The sequence below is a fragment of the Hippoglossus stenolepis genome, chromosome 22 (assembly GCF_022539355.2).
Source record: "Hippoglossus stenolepis isolate QCI-W04-F060 chromosome 22, HSTE1.2, whole genome shotgun sequence".
NCBI lineage: Eukaryota > Metazoa > Chordata > Actinopteri > Pleuronectiformes > Pleuronectidae > Hippoglossus > Hippoglossus stenolepis.
The window spans coordinates 11,023,926-11,045,490 of NC_061504.1; the positions used below are offsets into that span (position 1 = coordinate 11,023,926).

A 21,565-nucleotide genomic window follows, 5' to 3' on the forward strand; every position below is an offset into this window, starting at 1 on the left:
CTCTGACACGGCCTTGACCCGACCCACAGAAAGACACTCGAAAAAAATCAAGATCAAACGGGTCGAACACAGCGATGATGCTGCCATGCGCCTGAAACAGGACTTTAACGTTTGTAACCCCTGAAAACGAACCAGTATCTTCTAGTTGGCAAAGAAGGCGATTGTCTGGAGAGGCCCCCCCGAAGAATGGAACGACACCATGGTTAGAAACCCCCTAATGAGGTCTGAATCTTTAGAGGTTTAATTGAAGAGTAGAACATCTAAATGTGTGTGTCTGGTGTGTCTGGAATGGTGTTGGGGCTTTGCACTTGCACAATGTGTATAATTTTGCTAATGAAAAAATTGCTTGAAGATTGACAGTATGTGGTTTGGTATTATGTGTTTCTTAAGGGGGTGGGCTGGTGTGGTTCAATGTGGGGCCTCTCAAGTCCCGGGAAAACGCTCCAGTACATTAAAAGCTGATTTTCCTATAAAATAACATATGACTTTTTAAATCTGGCTCATTTTGAAAAAGCAAAGGTTACAGAGAACAGGCCACGACCCCCACGCTGAGAACCACTGATCTAAACGACTCATAGTGCAGTCAACGCCTGGATCCCGAACTCAACCCTGGCAAAGTTTTCTCAGATAGACGGAGAACATATTACATCCTCGAATCCCTCCAATTAACCATGAAAGGAACATGTTGTCATAACTGATACGAATCAAAAGCAAAACTGGGAAAACAAGACCCAGTTTTTCCGTAGAAAAAGAAATCATAATTGATTCCTCCGCAAAGAAAAACATCCCCTCGATGCTGCGCAATAAACTTCATCTCTTGCTACATTCAAGCTGATGCACATTTATGGCCTGAAGAGATTAAATATAAACAAGGTTGCACTGTACAGTCCCAGTTATGAGGTATAGGTCTAGATGTGGTTACAGGCTCCCATGGATCACGTCCCATGTGATCACAGTGTGTGGCCACAGAGAAATGTAGATGAAATAATGGAAGAGGGCAGAGAGCGAGTGTTGCCAGATTCATGACTCCTTCAAGTGTGTGTGTGTGTGTGTGTGTGTGTGTGTGTGTGTGTGTGTGTGTGTGTGTGTGTGTGTGTGTGTGTGTGTGTGTGTGTGTGTGTGTGTGCGTGTGTGTGATACAGTGGTTTAGGTGTTTGACATGACAGGTGTGTGTGAGTGCACAGCGTTAGGCTTAAGTGTATGTTGCAAGCTCAAGTTCTAATTTAGTGAGTGATAGAGAGGATTGTGGGTAGCGGGGAGATAGATAGATAGAGGTAAGCAGCAAGACGTGTGTGTGTGTGTGTGAGAGAGAGAGAGAGAGAGAGAGAGAGAGAAAGAGAGAGCGACAGAGAAAAAGAGAGGGGTTGTTGAAGATGATTTTTACTGCAGCCATTAAAGCTCCATTATCATGATGGATCATTATCTACCTTATCGGGGCCTGGAGGAACACACACACACACACACACACACACACCACACAAAAGCCCTGCACAAACATGTACAGTACATGCACACGCTGGCTATCAGCTTGAGAATGAGGGTAAGATTTGTGTGTGTGTGTGTGTGTGTGTGTGTGTGTGTGTGTGTGTGTGTGTGTGTGTGTGTGTGTGTGTGTGTGTGTGTGTGTGTGTGTGTGTGTGTGTGTGTGTGTGTGTGTGTGTGTGTGTGTGTGTGTGTGCGATGACCCCTTGACACACATTACAGGGCTTGAACCTCTTTGCGGAGGAATGCTAATGTTTTCTAAAGAAATCATAACTCAGCAGAGCGAGAGAGAAAGACAGAGATTAACAGAGAAACGAGGAGAAGCAGAGAACGAGGGAGAACAAATATATATACTATCTAAGTGAAGGGCATTAGCCCGTCCACCAACAGGTCAATTGCCTGCTGCAGATGCACATATCACAACACGCAGCTTCTCATTTACAGATGATTCTGAGGCCAGAGGTGAGTTTTTATCAGAAAAATGTCTCCGTCCACTTCATGCCGGCGCATTTTTTAACAGTTAACTTCATCTGGCTCAGACCGGTTTTGAGGGGAATCGTGTTCTGTGAATCCCGAGGACCAGACGTACGTCCCCCTAGATCAGGGTTGTTCGCTGTGAGGCCCACGTGCAGAAAAACATGAAGCAAGTGCTGAACAAATAATGGAGTTAGTCCAATAGCTTGTTTAATATTTTCGTTTCTGTCCTACTCGGAAACAAGAAACCAATATTGATTACTGATATCACATATTAAAACCTGGCCTGCTATTAATGAAACAAGGCATTTCAAGGGCCAAAAACAACTACATCACTTTGGAGAGTAAATGTACCAGTGGGCTTTAATGGTGAACATGAATTATATGAATGGAAAGGAGCCATTTTTACCTCAATGACATGATTCATGAAGTTTAGTGAAAAATTAGGTAATGGACGAACTAAGAACATTTTAGTTTTTGGGGATAATTACTGGAACCATGTGAGAATTTATCCATTTTACCTGGACTCTGAGGAATAGAAGCAAAATCGTTTTTTCCTTCATCCCCATCACAAGGCCCATTTTCCACCATTATGAAATGTTTAAACAGGGCATATAATAGGATGAGGTTATACAAGTAGGCAAATATGCATTGGAATGAAAACAGAAACGGAGCCGATAAGGTTGACTGAAAAATTGCTCAAACAAATACGACGTAAACACGAGGGAAAGAGAAGGTGGAGTTCAAGACACAGTACAAGTCTGGAGAGCAAATATTTCTCAGCATCAGCATTAAGCCGAGTTTGTATTTATGTATAAAGAACGCAGCAGGAGGTTGTCCGGGTCAGACGTGTTCACAACAACAGGAAAATCTTCATAGCGTTCAGGTGAGGGGTGCTGCCTGGGTAGAGCATGTAGGAGGCAGGACATGACGTATAAATCACGCTGCAGAAATCACGCGTTTTAGTTCACAGCACATGAACAAAGTGTCGGCCTTATCACCAAAAGCTCTCCACTTTCATGTTTTTCATGCTTGTGAATCTTTTGACCTTGTCACGCTGTATTCTCACATCGGTTCACATGGACATTTTCCCAAGGGGCTGGCGGGAAAAGTTCCAGAAAAAGTTTCAGTGCATGTCTGAAAGCAGTTCATGTTAAAGAGGTAGAGATACAAGCACACGAGGTTTTAAAAAGACTGCACCCGCAGCCTGGAGCGGTGCTGTAGAGACACCATTATGAGTAAGAGCAAAGGGATAAAGTATAATAGGCCTTTTTAGACTATTATAATCCCTGTCTCTTTGCTGGTCTCTATTTAAACTATTAGGTTCTAACAGGCTTACACTGTATGGAGACTGCTTTATAAGCCCAAAAGTGCCTGAACCGTGTGTGTGTGTGTGTGTGTGTGTGTGTGTGTGTGTGTGTGTGTGTGTGTGTGTGCTCAGTCATAGTCCAGTGCAGCTCAGCTAATGACGCAGGCTAACGAGCTGCAGTGGGAATAGGGCTCCAGGACTTGTACCTGAAACGGCTCCTGGAGGACTAAATAGAGTGCACTCTCCGGCCGAGGACAAAATACAAGAGCAGTGTGTTTTGTGAGAAATTCAAGATCACTTGTCAGATTTATTCTAACTGGTTTATTTAATCAGCCAAATTGACTACGGGAAAATTCTCATATTAACAGACTCAGCCCCTGATGGCAGTTATAGGAGGTGGGCGGAGGATTAAACACACTCATATCTGGGAGCTCTCTATCAGTCCGTGCCTTGCTCATGAGCACTGGAAGATGTTGTAATGGAGGGGTACGTGGACAATTCCCCACTCAGCGTTTTATTATAGTCCTGGAATTTTAATCTGACAGTTCATGTCTGCACCATTCACTTCAGCACCTAATAACGCAGGTTACGCTACAGGGAGAAGTGGGCCTGTGAATTTTAGTGCGGTAACTATAGTGGAAAAGCTTCAAAGAGACCAGGACTTATAAAGAACATAAAAAAGACTTTAACCTTAAATTGGCCCTGCAGGAACAACTACACAAGACTGGACTTTAACAGCACTAATGGCTGCAGACATAAACCACAAACACACACTGCAGCATCGACCGTGGAACCTCTCAGGAGGCCAAACCGAGAAGGTGGATGCAAGTTAGTTCAAACTAATTCACAGTTTGAAGAAGAGAATATTTGCCTCAGTGAAGAAGGTTCTGTTTACACCCATGTTTTGTTGTCGGCAGGATTAAGCAAAAACTAGCGAACGGATTTGCACAAAACTTAGTGGAAGGTTAGGATGTGGGCCAAAAAAGAACCAATTACATTTTGAGGTGGATCCAGGAATGTTTTATCTCCTTTAACATTGCAAGCTGTGAGGGCGTTTTTTGTCATTTTTTAAAATTTACCAGAGAACAATGACTGGATCTTGATGAAAGAAATTGCCAAGACGCAGAAAGAAAATGACAAACGATCCAATGATGAGGGGTTAGGGTTCCAACACAATTTATCACACTAAGGGTGAGATACGTTTACAGAGTTCAAAGGTAATTTACTTCACAGTGAACAAAGTTTCTATATGATCAATATGATTTGTGCGCTTATCCCATAAATCCCTAAAAAGCTTGGAAAAAGTGCAAACTTCCATCGATGAGTGTTAGCCTCAATCTCAAATATAACAATGTTAGATATCCTCATAGAAGAGAAGTTACCAGCAGTTACCACAACTGGCACTTTGCTGTATGTGATATCATCTAATAAATCTTTTGTTATATAACAGAGTTTAATGGCATTTCTAGGACTTACACAGTCTCCAAATAACGGTTCTATTAAAACTAGTGAGGTGTTTGTAAAAGTCAGAATGATTTTATGTCTGCCCTGAAATAAATTCTTCCACCATGACCATGTGGCAGTGAAAGGAACTTGAACTTGCTGAAGGAAACTGACCAAAGAGTTCACGGAGCTACAGACGGAGGAGAGAGAAGTGAGAGTGGATGGCTTGTTTGTCCGTGCTTCTCCCCGTGTGGTTACTTAAGTGTTTGCCCTTCACCTGTCACCATCACCAGCTTGTCTTCCCATCACACACAAGAGATGAAGGATAGACGATGGAAAGGAGAAAAGGGACAAAAAAGAAAGAGAGAGGGGGAAACAAATTGAGGAAAAACTGGCAACGAGAAAAAGATTTAAAGGAACAAAAGAAAAGTAGGAGAGGAAGAAAGAGGACGGGACAGAAATGAAGAAGAGGGGGAGGAGCGAGTGATAACCAGAAACAGTGGGAAAGACTGAGGGACAAAGAAGTGAACGACAAATGCATGTAAAAAAAAAGAAAAAAAAAAAGAGGCTGACTGGTAAAGCCATTAAGCCGGGATTCAATAAATCTGCATAAAAACCGGCAGTTAGACTGTAATGACCAGCAAAGGCAAACGTGTGTGTGTGTGGTTGTGAAATGGGTTCTGAGGGTCGTACTAGTGTGCGGGTGCGTCTGACTGTCTCTCCTTTTGTCTGTGTTTCTGAGTGTGTGTTCATTGTGTGTGTGTGTGTGTAATGGTCATTGAGGACCTCTGTGTCGTATTTGGAGAGAAAACAATCATCCTTGGAGCAGGAAGCAGAGCTGCCTAATGAAAGCCTAGAGAGACCCCAGACCACAGTGCAGCACAAATGGATGTGTCTGAATCTCTGCTTGACAGAAACCCCCCAAAACCCCTCCACTCCAACTCCAACATCTCCTCCTCCCTCTTTCTTCCCTCCACTCCTCACCTTAATGCAATTTCCTTTACACAGACGCACAATCAACTTTTTGAGGCAAAAGTCAAAACTTGTCAAGGATCGAGTCGACACCGAGGCTACATAGACACTAATAAGATCATAGGTAAGTTTCTCCATCCAGACAAGCATTTTACATGCTAACACACCTGAAAATGCATTTCACATGACCATTCATGTACACTAGTCATGTGCAAGGAAGCAGATTGTCCACTCTGCAGTTGGATGCTTAGTTGCAGAAAATACTATGAATGAGAAACAACAATTGTGAAAGGTAAGAGCAGGGATTCAGTTCATGGACTGATAACAAGGTGGATCTGTTACTGACACTATGGTTTACTATGTTACTAACATTTTGCCGCTGATAGTCATGACTGGTAAGACCCAATCAGATGAATGCCGATGGCGGTGTCATTGTTTTTTTCCTGTCCAGACTACAACACAGCCGAGGAGTTTTCAAACTAAAACTCTGGAGTAGCGTGGATTCCAGTTATAAACGTAGAAAAAGTGTGTCACATCTACAAACGTGTGAATGTAACCCAAGTTCTTTCGCTGTAGAGGTCATAAAATATTTATGCTGCGTGGCTGCTTGACACTGTCTGCTTTATTGTTATTGTTAGAGGATGGTATCAGGTCAAAGCCGGAGATGTGAATGTTTTTTGCTTTTAAGTCTCAAAGCAGTAGGTCCAAGTCAAGCTGACATTTTTATGGGTTAAGCCTTAGTATCAAATCTCAAGTCTACACCTCCGGGTACATAAAAACATGGCAAAAACAACCCAGACGAGTGATTATCACAGGAAAACTACTACAAATACAAAAGTCAACGACAACTTTACCAGTCTATCTTTGAATTGCATTACCTTTCTGGTCCCGGTTACATGGTATTTTCACAGCTTATGTTTTCATGTTCAATGTGAACTCTTCTCTGAGGCAAAAGGGTTTTTCTAAGAAAAACATACAATAACATCACAGACAGACAGATAAGCACAAAGCCAGACGCACTGTGAGTCCATGCAGGGTTTTTATCATTAGGAAATGTTCTGTCACGCACGCCTGAATATCAAAATAACAATAATTACTCTCTTTGCTCAATCAGTACTACTGTAATAACTGTAGCTCCAGTCCTCATTATCAGCTGTGATGGATTCATTCCAGCTCCGCCTCATCCTGTTTTTGTATCTCCTGTCAGTCAAAATTCACCCAATCTGTGACCTGGGGATCACGATGGCTCCTCGCACACAGACGAGCAGAGTTCCTGTGCCGTCTGCCAGTCTGTGAAGAGGGCATCGCTTTGCCACAGGTCATCAGGCTGCAGAGCTGGAAAAACAATGATTGTGTCCATTTGAAACCTTAACTTTATGGATAAAACTCTATAATGTTTTATTTATTTTTGTAGTTAACACTATGAAAAGGATTTTGTTAAATTTGACGATGTTAATATGCAGAATCAACCAATTGTGACCACGTATAAGAACAACTATTTAAATTATAAATCTGTCCTCATAGCAGCCTTATATTCTCCTCTGATCTTAAGCTTTCTGAAATGTATCTTCTTCATAATAAAGAGATGATAACTAACAAACATTGAGTTTTATGGTGTTTGAAGCCATCGAGCCAGCAGCAGAATATCTGCGCTGTTTTCCTGTTTTGGAAATTTGTTATAACGCAATTTGACTCACTTCAGGTGACCCACGAGCCGCCAGGCCCTGGAAAGCTGATGTGTAACTTTAATAATGTTTGTAAAGTGAGCCAAAATAAAAAGTACATATTCCTCCTGTCCCCCCTCTGAGAAACCCTTTATTAGGAGATTACACTGGAACAACAGTGACATTTGAAGTCTGTAATCGTGCGGTATTTCCCTTCATTACAGTGACATGTCGAGTTGTAAATGTGTGTACTCAGCTTTCACTGAGGTTTCTGCAGTTTGAGTTGGCTCACACACACTCAGGGTCGCTCGCCGGGAGCCGCTTTGCTTTTAGCCGATAGAGTCGCGGCCCGACAATTCATCTTGGATTCATGAGAGCGGCGGTAGAAAGTCCGACTCAGCCAATAACACTTCATACATTTTTTTACAGCACCAAACACACGGAAAATTACCATTTGCATTTAGACTAAAATGGACTATAAACACAGACACGCTCGTACTTTTACACACATTTACATAGACAAATAAATACACACACACACACACACACACACACACACACACACACAGCCAATTCTTTTACTTTCACACTTCAGGCCAGAGAGAGAGAAAGAGAGACTTCCTGTCTGTGTGTGAGTGTGTGCGAGATTACGATGCCAGTTCTCTTCAGTGCTCATTAGAGACGTCACTGAGCCATAAAGGTTATTATTATGACTGTGGCACCGAAAGCCGCTCGTTTCAGTGAAACCTCACTATTGGAATCAGCGTCACTTTTGTAGTTCAGCCGAGGTTAAAGAGAAACGTGGAAACACACACAGAAGAATAACATCTTCTGCAAATCCATTTTCAGAAAACTGGCCTAACAGCTCGGTGCTGGACTCCAGGCTGCTGGAGCCATTTAGCTGAGATCTGCCATCCAGAGGCTGACTAGTCAAGAACCTTCAGATCTCCAGTGCAAGAGAGAACTCAGCCATTCAAATGTCAATCAAGCTGTAAGCTGATGAGACGTTTCAGTCTGAATCGACTAATAATGCCATCCCTAAAGCCAGGACACTAAAAACACCAGCTCAGCTGCAGTAAAGCTCTGCTGTTGTTGTGTTTGCGTTGCTACAAATCAACGAGACTTGTCCTCTTTATTAGAGATGCTCCGAGCATGTGATGCACCAACATCACAAATGCCTCTGATACCGCAGACAATGTCAGGTCGGGCATCGGCGAGTACGAGACATGAAAAACTGAGAGTTCAAAATGTGTCAGAGGCTGCATCCAAACCCACATCATCACAATTAAATGGTACAAACATCAACACAAGTTAATGAGGACTATAACAGTATGTTCCATTGTTGTGTCATCCAATAAAAAGTTCTTAATCTAATTCACATGATGGATTAAAACACTTCAACATGCATTCCCTTTCAAATCTGCCAACTAATGAGGTGCTGTGGTTGTTATGCTGAGATAAAACAGTGTTTTTGTACTGAGTATCACATTGTTTCAGTCTGTTACATCTGGTGCTGGGAAAACAACCCAAAATATGTCAAGAATTACAGAAATTGTATTTTTTTTTTACAACACAGGCGCTCAGAGGTGCTCTGAACTGGCTGTTTTGAAAGTATAGTGAGAATTAAGTTAGGTAGGTACTTGAGGAGGTTTACATGCTCTAATTTCCTTTCACTGTCCATTGCTGCAGCTCCTCTTTTCTTGAAAACACTTGGTTTTAGCTCATGTCTTTTTAAGGCTCCCCCTCCCGTTAAAGACCAATCTACTCTGATTGGCCTGCTGAACCCACTCGGTTGTAATTGGTCAACTCCTGGCACATGTAGGAAGTCCACCAGATGTGCATTATGCAAATGTATCCATAAAAAAAAAGAAAGATTAAATTTGGGATGTTTTTTTAGGTCTGGTCATTTGTTAATGAAGGATTGTTAGATATTAAATCTTTAAATAGTAAACGTGTTTAGCTTCAGAATCCTACATTATAAGGATTTAACCTTATCTGTAGAAAAAGCAGGAGTTTCGCTCTGTAAGGTCTGAATGTACTGCTGAGCCTCCCTGAGGTTTCTTGCTCCCAGTGTAACCACTTATCTGTAATGGGAGGTGCACAGCTGATAAACCCTAGAGACCAACTTGTTGGTTACTGGTTACTTTTTATTCGCTCCAGTGAAACAACATCAACGTTAGATCAGACACACTGTTCAAATGCTGGTGACACATTGCAGAACCACATTGTCAGGTACACGAGCCTCCGGTGGTCATTCATGATCGCTCTGAAGTAAAACCTAATATGTGGGTGAGGGATATGAACATTTCCGTTTGTGTGTGTGCGTTTTTGTGTCTGTCCATGTGTGTGTTTTACATGCTATTTTAGTATGATCCTAATGGCTTTACAGAGTGCCAGGCATTTTAACAGAGCCAGGAGGCCTTGTAAAACACACACACACACATGCTCACCACAAGACAGAGAAAACAAGCTGGCACACTGGAACATGGTGGTAAGGGAGGGAATCTGTGCGCGAGTGTGTGTGTGTGTGTGTGTGTGTGTGTGTGTGTGTGTGTGTGTGTGTGTGTGTGTGTGTGTGTGTGTGTGTGTGTGTGTGTGTGTGTGTGTGCATTTAAGAGGGTCAGCCAGGGTGATGGTGACACATGATGAAGGAAAACGGGAAACATGGGCTTGAATGAAAGACTGGCAGTATGCGTCTGTGATTGTGTGTAGGCATGGTCGGGGTCTGCAGCAGACGCATGGCGCCAAGTGGCACTGCCTTGAGTATGGGTGGATTTGCAGGGAGGGAGTGAAGGAGAGGCAGAGCATTTCAAACTGGGATGCTGTTAAAGGAAAAATCTCACCCCCCCCCAAAAAAGAACTGAGTAAAAAGCTAAGTCTCACCAGCTCTCACACCTACACTGACATAGAGCAAGTGAGAGTGAAGAGTAATGGAAGGAGGAAAAGTGAAAGATGACCCGTCTTCTTGAGGGGAGAGAAAAAACAAAGGCCTGAAGAAGTACTAGGCTTCGGAGAGTGATCGCAGAAGTGATGAAGAGAAGAAAAGAATGCAAGGAATGAAAAGTTTTCACCCAAAAGCCGAAATCCTCAGTGTAAACAAAGGGCTGTAGTTGCTCTTCATGTATTGTGATGAACAGTTTTTCTGGAGAAATGGACTAATCCAGGAGTTTCCTTTCACTGTTTCAGCAGAATTTCCCACAGAATTAATTCAATCTATGGCACGTGCACGCCCATGAACGTTGCTCTCAAGCACAACAGAGAGACAGGTACACACACTAAAGAGTGAAGCTTCTTGCGTGAGAGAGAGAGAGAGAGAGAGAGAGAGAGAGAGAGAGAGAGAGAGAGAACTGTATCAAATGCACACAATTGCAGCTGAAACTATGAGGTCTGCATGGATGGTAACAACTCGCACGCCCTCTACCACACAGCAGCCGAGCAAAACACCAAGTTAGAGATCTGTAATGTTATTATGAGAAGTGATGGAAGTACCTCAAAGCACCTCTTTAGTTGTTTCCATTTGCTTTTAATGTCTGGCGAAAAAATTGGGGCGAAAACCAAGGCAGATTCTTAACATGGAGAATATTGGAAGACACTGCCAAACCTGGGTAAGTGGATATATCACGTCCAGTCCGTGCAAGGACAACCTCAACAGTAATGGCAGAGGCAATGTTTTCAGTAATGGAAGAGTTGGATTTAACACTGCAGTGAAACAAACGTGCAGAAAACAAGAAAAACAAGTGAGAGGTTCAAAAACACTGCAGCGTGCCATGGATGCGGTTAACAGTTACGCAAAATGCAGGTGATTTGTGGTAGAATAGCGAACACAGTCTTTTTAAGATCATGTTTTCCTCAGTTGTAAATTTGACTTGGATGTGGCCACGAGCACAGTTTGGTGCAAATGTCTTCAGTGTTTCTAAAATGTTTTCATAAATATAAAAAGCAGGAATAAAATACTGCAGGCCACTCAGCTGGCCGTCGACAAGCATTCAATCTTGTTAGATAAGCTTTCACAGCTGCTCACAAAATCAGGTCTAATTCAGAGTGTGTTTTTCTTTGGGAAAACCACCGAACCACAGAATAGAGTCGGCATTTCATTTCGGGGAAAAACCGGCTGATGATGAAAAATACGCGTAGTAATCGTCTGCCCATGAAAGTCACCAGGACCATTTATCTGTGCCTTTAATGTACACAATGATAAATGACAACTTAATTCTCTGTATTCAGAGTTTATTTAAAGTGACACCGAACCACGCAGCGCCGTATCTGAAGCACTCATGCTAAACAGAGACATTCTGCAGCATTAAGACATACAATAGGGCTTTCAGCAGGAAACTAGCCCCGCTGTACCCTAACCACACACTCTGTCACATTGCTCCGAGAACGCGTGTGTGTGTCTAGAGTTACCGATTTTCAATGTATACCACATGTAGCCACCATCGCCTGATATGTTTTCAATATGGAGGAAAGGACAGAGAGAGACATGGGAAGTGGAAGACAGCCGAAAAAAATTAATTTAAATTTAATATACACTGTTTATATTCAGTATCTGAAAACACAACCTGTTACCATGACAGTAGAGCAACGGCGAAGCCAACGTGTTTTCAACTTTCTCCAACGCTCACCTTTTCTTTCACTATCCTCATTTCACTTCTCTTTTCTCTCCCCTCTTCAGATGACAACTCTATCAACAGTAAGACAAATACACTCTTCTCTCCCCTCCTCGCTCTGTACGCGAACAAACCAGCCTCCTGCTGCCAAAAGCTCGGAGCAGAGTTTACTCCCTGCAAAAGAAAATGTCTGAGACAGTATTTGTTCGGCTGCCAGGCGCTTGTCGTCAGGTGACCCGCCGGAGTAAATCTTTTCAATAATGTCAAAAGCAGAGCCAAAAATCTGCCAGGCTGACCATTGTGTGCCCCACTCCTACAAATACATCCACACAATTACAGAGACACGCACACACACACACACGATGAGACGCGCACAAATGCCATGAACAAGTAAGCACAAAGAAATACTCACAGGCAGGTTTTAGAAATTGATAAATGAGGAGTGACAAAATGTCCTCAGGTTTATTCCAAATTTTTTCAAACATAGACCACATTCACTCCACACACGCACACACTCACGCACACTAGACGCTGTAAATAAATAATAATAATAAACTTTATTTATACAGCACTTTTCAGACCAAAGTTATAAAGTGCTTCACAAAGTTAAAACTAAATAAAATATGACAGGACAGAGGCAAATAAAATCAGTCAATAACAGAATTTTTTTATCAAATGAGACTCCCAACAATAAGTATCATGGACAACATGTCTCCACCTCTTCCCACAGTGCAAAAGTTCGGCCAAAATATTCCTGATACAGTTGCCGCCATTTTGCACACAGAATTTACGCGGCAGTGATCACGGTGTGGAGCCACGGTATCAATCAGGATGTTTCAACCGATTTATGGCATCAAATAAATGAAAAATGAAATGAAATCAGTGTGATAAGAACTAAAACTTGTACTTTGGCATTTATATTTTGGTCCATGTCCCATTCACTTACATGGAGGAGGCAGGGTGTATGACCTATAATGATGCTGACTTGCTGGATCTCAGAAATGATATTCTACCTCACTAGAAGCGTTTTGTGGAAGTCGAGGACTAACAAACGTCATCACAGGATTTCAGAGACACACAACACAAACTGATAAAATCACATGTCCTACCTGTTCCCGTGTCATGCTCCGCAGCTGCGTGTGCCAGGCGGCGGAGTCGGAGCGTTGATAGGAGGGGGGCGGGGCAAAGTCCTGCAATATGATTGGGTCCCGCTCCTGACACAGTGAGGTCAGGTGACCGATGTACAGCTTCAGTTTGCTGCGATTCTGATTGAGATCCAGGAGGGGAGAGAGAATCTGAGGGAGGAAGGAAAACGTGTTGATCTTTTTATTCCATTTTATTGTAAATAAAATATAACATCAACAAAAAACTAAATAATAAAAAAAGATAAACAGTTGGGAATGATGATTCAGAGACAGAAAATGAGGCAGATTGAGTGACAATGAAAGCTTAGTGATGTTTTTTTAAATGATAATTATTATTCATTTTGATTGGATGTTGCCTTTCCACATACAATGAGATGAAAACAGACGGAGAAGTTTGTTGTTGGTACATTTCCATGAACAATACAAACCTGAACACCAACAATTTCATTAATGTGTTCTTGTGAATGCTTTGCTGCGATTACTCAAAAGTCCCTGGTTTCCTTTGAGGAACCTGTTGACCAATGTAAGCTGAAGCTTTTAAAACACTGTTCTATGACCAGAAACACAATTGTTAAAGTATTTTGAAACAACCACCTTTTTAAGTACTGATCATAATGCAGTCAACTACCTGCACCACATCATCGTCACACAACTGATCAGCAGTGCAAAGGAAAGAGCTTTGATGATGCAAAAGTGATTCTACTGGAGCATTTGTTTCACTGTGGCAATGTGTGTGTTTGTGTGTGCGTATCTGTGTGCTGGAGTATGGGAATGAGGGTGAGATGAGCAAAACAGATATACACACATTTTAGGGGTACTAGACAGGACCCCCCAAGAGATGTGCACGTGCACGTGTGGCCTTACACACACGCACACACACACACACACACACACACACACACACACACACGCACAGATAAGACATGCAGACACACCACTCTCCTTGGGGAATAGCAGGATTTAAGTGCAGAGGAAGCATGTTAAGAGGGCTGTTAGTGTGTGTGTGTTGGTAAAGTATATTTAATCCCAGCTGCGTCTGTCCACACCCTGCGCTTCGTGCTCATCGTCACTCAGCATACACATAACACACACACACACACACACACACACACACACACACACACACACACACACACACACACACACACACACACACACACACACACACACACACACACACACACACACACACACACACACACACACACACACACATTTCAGGACTCTTTCACTCAGCGTAGGAACATCATTCTCTCTCTCACTGCATCTTCTCTTCAAGAATTGCAAATATTCATGTAATGTTGTCTCATGTCTTGATTTGACTTTAATCCTGATTGATTTAACTTAGACAAAATGTAGAGGTTGATTAATTTTATATGATACTTGTTTCTTACACTTGCAGGACAAATCAAGTATTGTATTGATCGTGAGTTGAAATACTGCTTTGTGAGTGATATAGTCGGACAATTAATCAGCCTGGTATGAAAAACCCACTAGTCAATGGTATGTAACCATAGCAACCACACTGATGCCTCACAGCACATTAACTCTATACTAAAATGAAACATGCATGGGATGCTAAGTGCTCATACACGGCTTGCATGTTGTATATATAAGTGACTGATGTGATCACACCTATGATCCCCTACACAGCTGTTATATAGTATCCAGATCTGAAATCCTGCCTCAGCCGTCACAACAGTGAAAACACATGCAGCAGATTTTGATAATATTTGAATAAAACTCCACATATAAATCCAAACCTTCGTTATTCAACGACTCGGTGTGTTTGACTATCCTGACAAACAAATGAAAAGAAGTAGATGTGGGCGGTTTTGTGGGGAAGAGGAAAGGAAAACTCTTTTCTGCTCTCTCGTCTCTGGCAGCGAAAAAATGAAAGCTGAAGGTAAAGTGAAAGTAAATCAAAGGAACTGTCACTTCTGATTCTGAGCCTTATTTACTGGGAGCATGACACACACAGACACACAAACACACACACACGCGATCTTGGAGTAATTTCTTTTACCAGACCACCTCCACTAGTGTAGCTACCCGACCTTCTTGGCTCACAACTACTCGTTTCTCACACGAACAGACACTGAATATATAAGTGTTTATACATAATATGTGTGAGTGCACACACCCATACAGTACAAGAAGGCCCACAAACACACTGTGGCAGAAACACACACCCACACACCCACACACCCACACACACACACACCCACACACACACACACACACACAGGGTCGTTATCAGAGTTGTAAATAGCTCTAGTTACAGTATTTTCCAGTGAGGACCTGCCAGTAGTTTACAGTCCATTACGAAATACATTACTGAACATTTCCCTCCGGAGGAGCGAGGGAGGTAGACACGGGAAAAAAGAGAAAGAGAGTGAGGCTTCAGGGACCCTACACATTGTGCATTTAAAACCATTTCTGTTGCAGTATGTTATGATGGGTGCTGACAGTCGCAACGCAACAATGGCATTATCTCTCCAAGGCCGTTGTGTAATATGACAATATGTGAAAACACATCTCAGAATCCGGGCTTTGGCACTCTGAAAAACATACCCCGACATGTGTGCAACAGCTGTTTTCTCACAGCACGCTCTAATCCGGACTATGCTGTCAAAAAGCTTTAAAAGAGAATCACTGTCCACACTTTCCAGACCTGCAGCGGAGCTCTGCGGATCAAATGCGAGACAAATGAGAAGCAGGGCGAAGGCACGGAAGGAATGATGGCGATACAAAGAAGACATTTGCACAGAAGTAACAACACCCGTGCTTTCGTTTCCCTTTTTTGACAAAATGGCAAATAATGTTACAAATATGTCTGGATTTACACCAGTAATAACAACGTGACATACGAACAAAACACTGACCTCTGAAAGTCTTTGCAGATTCTTTGAATTTACTGGCTTTATTAAGGTGTACAGTACGCATGTGCCTCCATGTTTTTTATTGCATTACACAACCTGCAATGGTCAATGTATGCAGTGTGTGTTTAATGAGTCCACAGTGTTTTCCAATGTCTTACTGTACTATGAAACAATCCCACAGGACACATAATTTTATATAGCGCTCTGTATGTGTGTGTGTCTTTATTATCCTCCCACGACTGCCTACCAGACTCTTACTGTACTATGAAACAACTCCAAAGAGAGACATTGAGCCGGCCTCACTGACTGGCTGCATTTTGAAAAAGCCGTCTATGGCCACATTATACGGCGAAGTCAGGATTTTTCTTCCTCCGCGGATCCCTCTGAGACGCACATGCACAGAAGCACAAATACATTTATTTGACCAGGAACAGCATGGATAGAGGGTTGGATTTCAATGCAGAGCACGTTGTCAGTGCTGGAGACGTGCGTGCTGATGCGCTGTGACTAATAAACACTTGGTTATTGTGGGATCTCTCAAACTCTTGAATAAAAGCTCTTTGATGTAAAATACACATCTACAAAGCTTCAGAGGAGGACTTAAAAAGGCATTTAATTTACAGTACATTACACTGCAGAGGGATGAGATCAGACTATAGCTGTGCACGGCAGTTTATGTGAAACAGTTGATTGATCAGGTGCAATCTGCAACTATTTTGCTAATCATGTTGCATTTGCTGCTTTTCTCTGTCCATGTCATTGTAAACACATTGTCAATACATTGAGTATTTTCAGGTTTTTAACTAAAAGATGAGAGAAGAAACACAAATTCTTTAAGACATCCCTGTACCTTGTGGTCTGGGAAAGTGTTCCCCTTTCATATGTGCAGAGCAACTCACTGCGTTCTGATATCTTTGGTATAAAAAGTGAGAGCGTTCATTCATGTTGAGTCATTTTAAACTATCCAAAATCTCACAAACCAAAATGTAGAGTTACACGTCTTCCCTGTCTTTTCTAACTGATGCATCTAAAATCACTCAAGACCATTAAAAATGCAAAACACCATTAAAAAAAACCTCGACAACGCTTCATGTGTTCTGCTGTGTTTCTCTGTTTGCAGTTGTTCCTGAAGCATTTAATTCTCCAACTGCAGCACAGGATCCTCTTATGGAACGAGTCACAGCCATTCACTGTTCTGATGTAATGTGCTGTGGCGAGGTTCCCCACCTCACACACACTCACACACTGAGGCGAAAGCGTGCCTGTGCATGAGTTCGTGCAGCCACTCGTGAGATGTGCTTGTGTGTGTGTGTGTGTGTGTGTGCATGTCCGGCTGGCCTGTCTCTCTCAGCAGGGAGGTGCTACCGCTAATTAATAACCAGGGACAAACTCGGATCTGCTGGTGAACCTTTGGGCTTTTAGCATCCCAGTGGGAATTCCCACTGGAGAAGCTTAGGGTGCGCTAAAAGCAGCATGTGCTGCTCATATGTGCTGCTGCCTCCACTGTTTCCAATGAATACCACCCTGTTAATAATACAAGTACAAACTCACATAACTTATCGTTACATCACAACTCCTCAAAGTTAAAGCAACTTTTTGATGAAGTTTTTTCAAGATATTTAAAGAGCAAGTGACTTATCGGAACTCTCCACAAGTTTCAATGTAGAAAATTGTTCAAGAAAATGTCTTAATTGCATTGGAAACACATACGAACTAAGAGCTAAAGGAAAAATGTCTTGTTCTGAAACACATTGCATTCCTCATTAGACGTATTATTGATTGATTTGCAGCCGTGTGTTTTTTATTCTTGCTTGACTTGAAGGTTGTCATGCATGTGCGATTAATGACCTCTGGGCCTGAAAAATACTGAAATCCCCTGTTGTGTGATTTTAAAAGAACACTACAGGGCAAAGGGTCAAAGGTAATAAAACCTTGCTTTTTATCATGCTTTAAAAAATATTTTTAACCCCACAGTTTGGCGAAGGAGCAGCTTTCTTAAATCATCCGCTATGTCACACACACACAAAGAAGATTGAGAAACGATGAGGGTCATGCAACGATCTCAAGCATCATGACCAACACATGAGGTTTCCAAGAAGAGAAGATGATGTTGCACAGGAGGATCAACACACTAGGTGAAAAAGTTGGAAAGAATAAAGGTAAGATGGAAAAAATAAGAAAATATGACAAAAAGCACATGTACAGAATAATCATCAGAGTAATAAAAAATGATTCAAGCATAAAAAAATAAGAGCAAGAGCAGGAGGAAACTTTTGAAAAAGTAAAGGTGAAAATGAACAGAATGGATATTTAATCAAACATGTTCCATGACTTGCTTGGCCAATGAGTCCAGCTCCTTCAGGAGCAAGAAAATCAGACGTGCAAATTAAATTTTGTTCTTGAGAAAAGAGAAAACCCAAAGATGAAGAAGAAATATGGCAGAAAAAGAAGAGTTTCAAGACTCATGTTTGAATGAATGGGAGAAAATAATGAACAATGGATCATCGCACAACAAAAGAAGAGAAACGATTGATTCACGTAACCAGAACGACCACAAACTCACGGATGAAACAAAAGTAAGAAAGACGAAGGACCAATGACACGATGAACACAACATGACTGGATCCAGATAAAGAGTTACGCTCACCCTTCTGTACAAAATGGTTGACTGAAGAAAAGAAAGAAGGCATGTGATTGGCTAGGCCCAAATGCCCTCCTCATCGTCCTATTGGTGAGTTCAGAGAAAGCAGGAAGTTAGTAGGTAAGCACAGAAACGTTGTAAAAGATAAAGAGAAAAAAGCAAATGTTACTCCGACAGATCGAAATGGGACTTAATGTCACTGTCTTTCACTTGAACATAGACTAATAGAAACGATTAAAGACTGTTAAGTTAGAGCAAGCTTTCATCCACATTAGGGTGAAGATATTAGTTTGTGAGGGGTCTGGAATCATTTGCAGATTTGTCCCAGCTGAAGGCTTGTGTTCCAGTTTGAGTTCTCACCTGGTCAGGGGAGGGTTTGTGATTGTTGGGCAGCTCTGTGTTTGGAGATAAGACCTTCAGGTGCTCGTCCTCGTAGTTGTCCGCCATCAGCTTCATCCGGTTCTGAGTCTACAGAGAACAAAAAAAGTTACAAACATTTAGATCAGACAGTGAGACATGATTCAGCAACAGCAAATAACATTCGTGTTTGAGAGAAGAAAACAATACAATACAATGAAGTGTGTGTGTGTGTGTGTGTGTGTGTGTGTGTGTGTGTGTGTGTGTGTGTGTGTGTGTGTGTGTGTGTGTGTGTGTGTGTGTGTGTGTGTGTGTGTGTGATAAGAGGAAAACCCGCTCACTGAATTCCTCCAGGAGTTAATTTGCAGAGAGGAAGATGAGAGGAGAGTTTTGGACGACCGCCAGGAGCTTTGCCTTCACTAAGACATATTTTATATGTGAGTGTGTGCTTGGAGGTGTGTGTGTGTCTGTGTGTGTGTGTGTCGGAGAGGGAAAGGGAGAGGGGGAGAAAGACAGAAACGGAAAATGGACAACAAGAAAAAGACAAAAAGAAATCTGTGCTGTGTTTGTGTCTTTTATGATAATAACACACACACACACAACTTCACATGCCACCTGTTGTGCCGCTTGTTAACTGGTGCAGAAAAATAACAGGCTTGTTAACTTGTCTCTTGGGGGGAGATCCATGAGGGCTTGGACAAATATTACGCTACACACACACACACTTGAAAATCACTTAATGTGCTGTACACACGCACACACACACACACATACACCACACACAAACACACACACTTTCTCCCTGTCTTTGCTCCATCACTCTCATCTCTCCCCTCTTTGCTCTGCTGTCGTCTCTTTGTTCTCCTCCATACTGTCCTTCATCCTTTCCTCTTCTATCCTCTCCTCTTCTCTCCCTCCATCTATTACTCATGTTAAAGTTATACTTCAGTAGTGATACACAAGGCCTCGAAAGAGCGAGGGAGTGAGAGGGAGAAGGTGAGGGAGGGAGTCGGTCTAAATCTGTCTTGTACGATCTAAATCCCCTTAGTCTCTCGCTGAGCCCTGCGAGGACGAGGGGCTTAAGCAGGCCAGACTGAGGCTCTGTGTGTGTGTGTGTGTGTGTGTGTGTGTGTGTGTGTGTGTGTGTGTGTGTGTTTGACAGAAAGTCAAAGAAATATGCGAATGCCAACTTTTACTTGTAATTGTTTGAAAGCTAAATGAATGGTGCTAGAAACGGGTTCCACTCGGTGTGTACGTGGAACCACATAAGCACGTACAGTATGTGTGTGTGTCTGTGTACACAAGTTAAGCTGACGAGAGCCTCCCCTGGCAAGCACACACACATTTTTCATTTCTTCATTTTCTGCAGGCAGCTATAAAATAAATACACACATCCATTTCAAACAAACACAGAAAATAAAAAGTTCAACTTGAGACCATGTAAGTACAGACTGAGGAGTCCCCGCTGCACCTGCAGACACACACACACCCACACACACTTGCTGTGGAGAGATTTTTATTTGTCTCTGTCCGTCTCTTCAGTTACTTGCATGTTTTTCAAGCTTATACAATAGCTTTTGACATCACACTGGTTTACCAACAGCAACAGTATAAGAATGTCCATAAGAAAATATTTTTACTTTGAAAAAAAAAAGAGGTACAGATAATATTTCAAAACAAAAGCATTGGTGCACCTTTGTTTTTCTTAGAGCCAAAGTTCACTTTTCAACCTGTGTCCCAGGGTCTCATTTTTCCAGTGTGAGTATTTCAGTGATGCCTGAGGCTCCATGAAGTTCACTGTGAACTCTCTGTGTAACGTTATACTGTGACAGACTGTGGTAATTCAAATCCACTTCCAAATTTTACTTTATGGACTTTGTTTGCCTTGGCTGAAGCTGCAGACGCAAAATTTCAGATCAGTGCTCTCTTTGGTTACGATGCAAATTTGCATGATCGGACAAATAATTTTAATATGTCTTTGTATATTTCCCGAATTGTAGACGGCATGCCCAAATAGACTACACGCAGTATTTCTTTGATGATAGCTGATTTTGCATTTTAAAACCATTGAAGTGGAAGACTTGTTTAGAACTGCATCGACTGCTATAGGAGGACAAGTCCAAAATCCAAAACACCTCAGCCTAATGTGGGGCTCGATATATTGTGAAAACTTATGAATGTATGACATCACATTATGTATGCAAACCCCCAGTCTGAGTGATCAGGTGTCAAATTCATCTTTGATGTTCCAACAGAGGGTCAGAACAAGTCAAGGACATTAATATACCTCCTCTCAAAAGCAGTTGCGCCCAACGTGGGGCTCGAACCCACGACCCTGAGATTAAGAGTCTCATGCTCTACCGACTGAGCTAGCCGGGCTACACGTGATATGAAAAAAGGAGCAAAAAATGGTACTGGAGCTCTGTAGTCCATCTTTTAAGTCATAACGTATGTTGGAAGGTGTAAGGATAACCTTTTACTACAATGCACATTGAAGGTCATCTATGGGGGGGCGGAGAACAGCCCATGTCATCATCAAAATGTGTGATCATGAAATGGAGCCACGGTATCAAGGTCCTGCCGATAGAT

At 42.2% G+C, this 21,565-nt stretch overlaps 1 protein-coding gene and 1 non-coding gene across 17 annotated transcripts in view; both read right to left on the reverse strand.

The window, feature by feature from the left end:
- LOC118101418 (ELKS/Rab6-interacting/CAST family member 1) overlaps positions 1-21,565 on the reverse strand; it is a 130,564-nt gene that overhangs the window by 19,566 nt on the left and 89,433 nt on the right. For 11 of the 16 annotated variants that reach the window (XM_047338641.1, XM_035147169.2, XM_035147167.2 and 8 more), the window contains 2 exons: positions 18,980-19,087; positions 13,061-13,246 (listed from right to left, as the gene is read on the reverse strand). In XM_047338641.1, the coding sequence (XP_047194597.1) occupies positions 13,061-13,246; positions 18,980-19,087 (294 nt within the window). Of the gene's footprint in view, positions 1-13,060; positions 13,247-18,625; positions 18,704-18,979; positions 19,088-21,565 lie in introns of those variants that run through there. The other 5 variants (XR_004694533.2, XR_004694534.2, XR_004694535.2 and 2 more) reach the window with 1 other exon arrangement.
- trnak-cuu lies at positions 21,283-21,355 on the reverse strand. The gene has a single exon. It is a non-coding gene; the product is annotated as a tRNA-Lys (tRNA).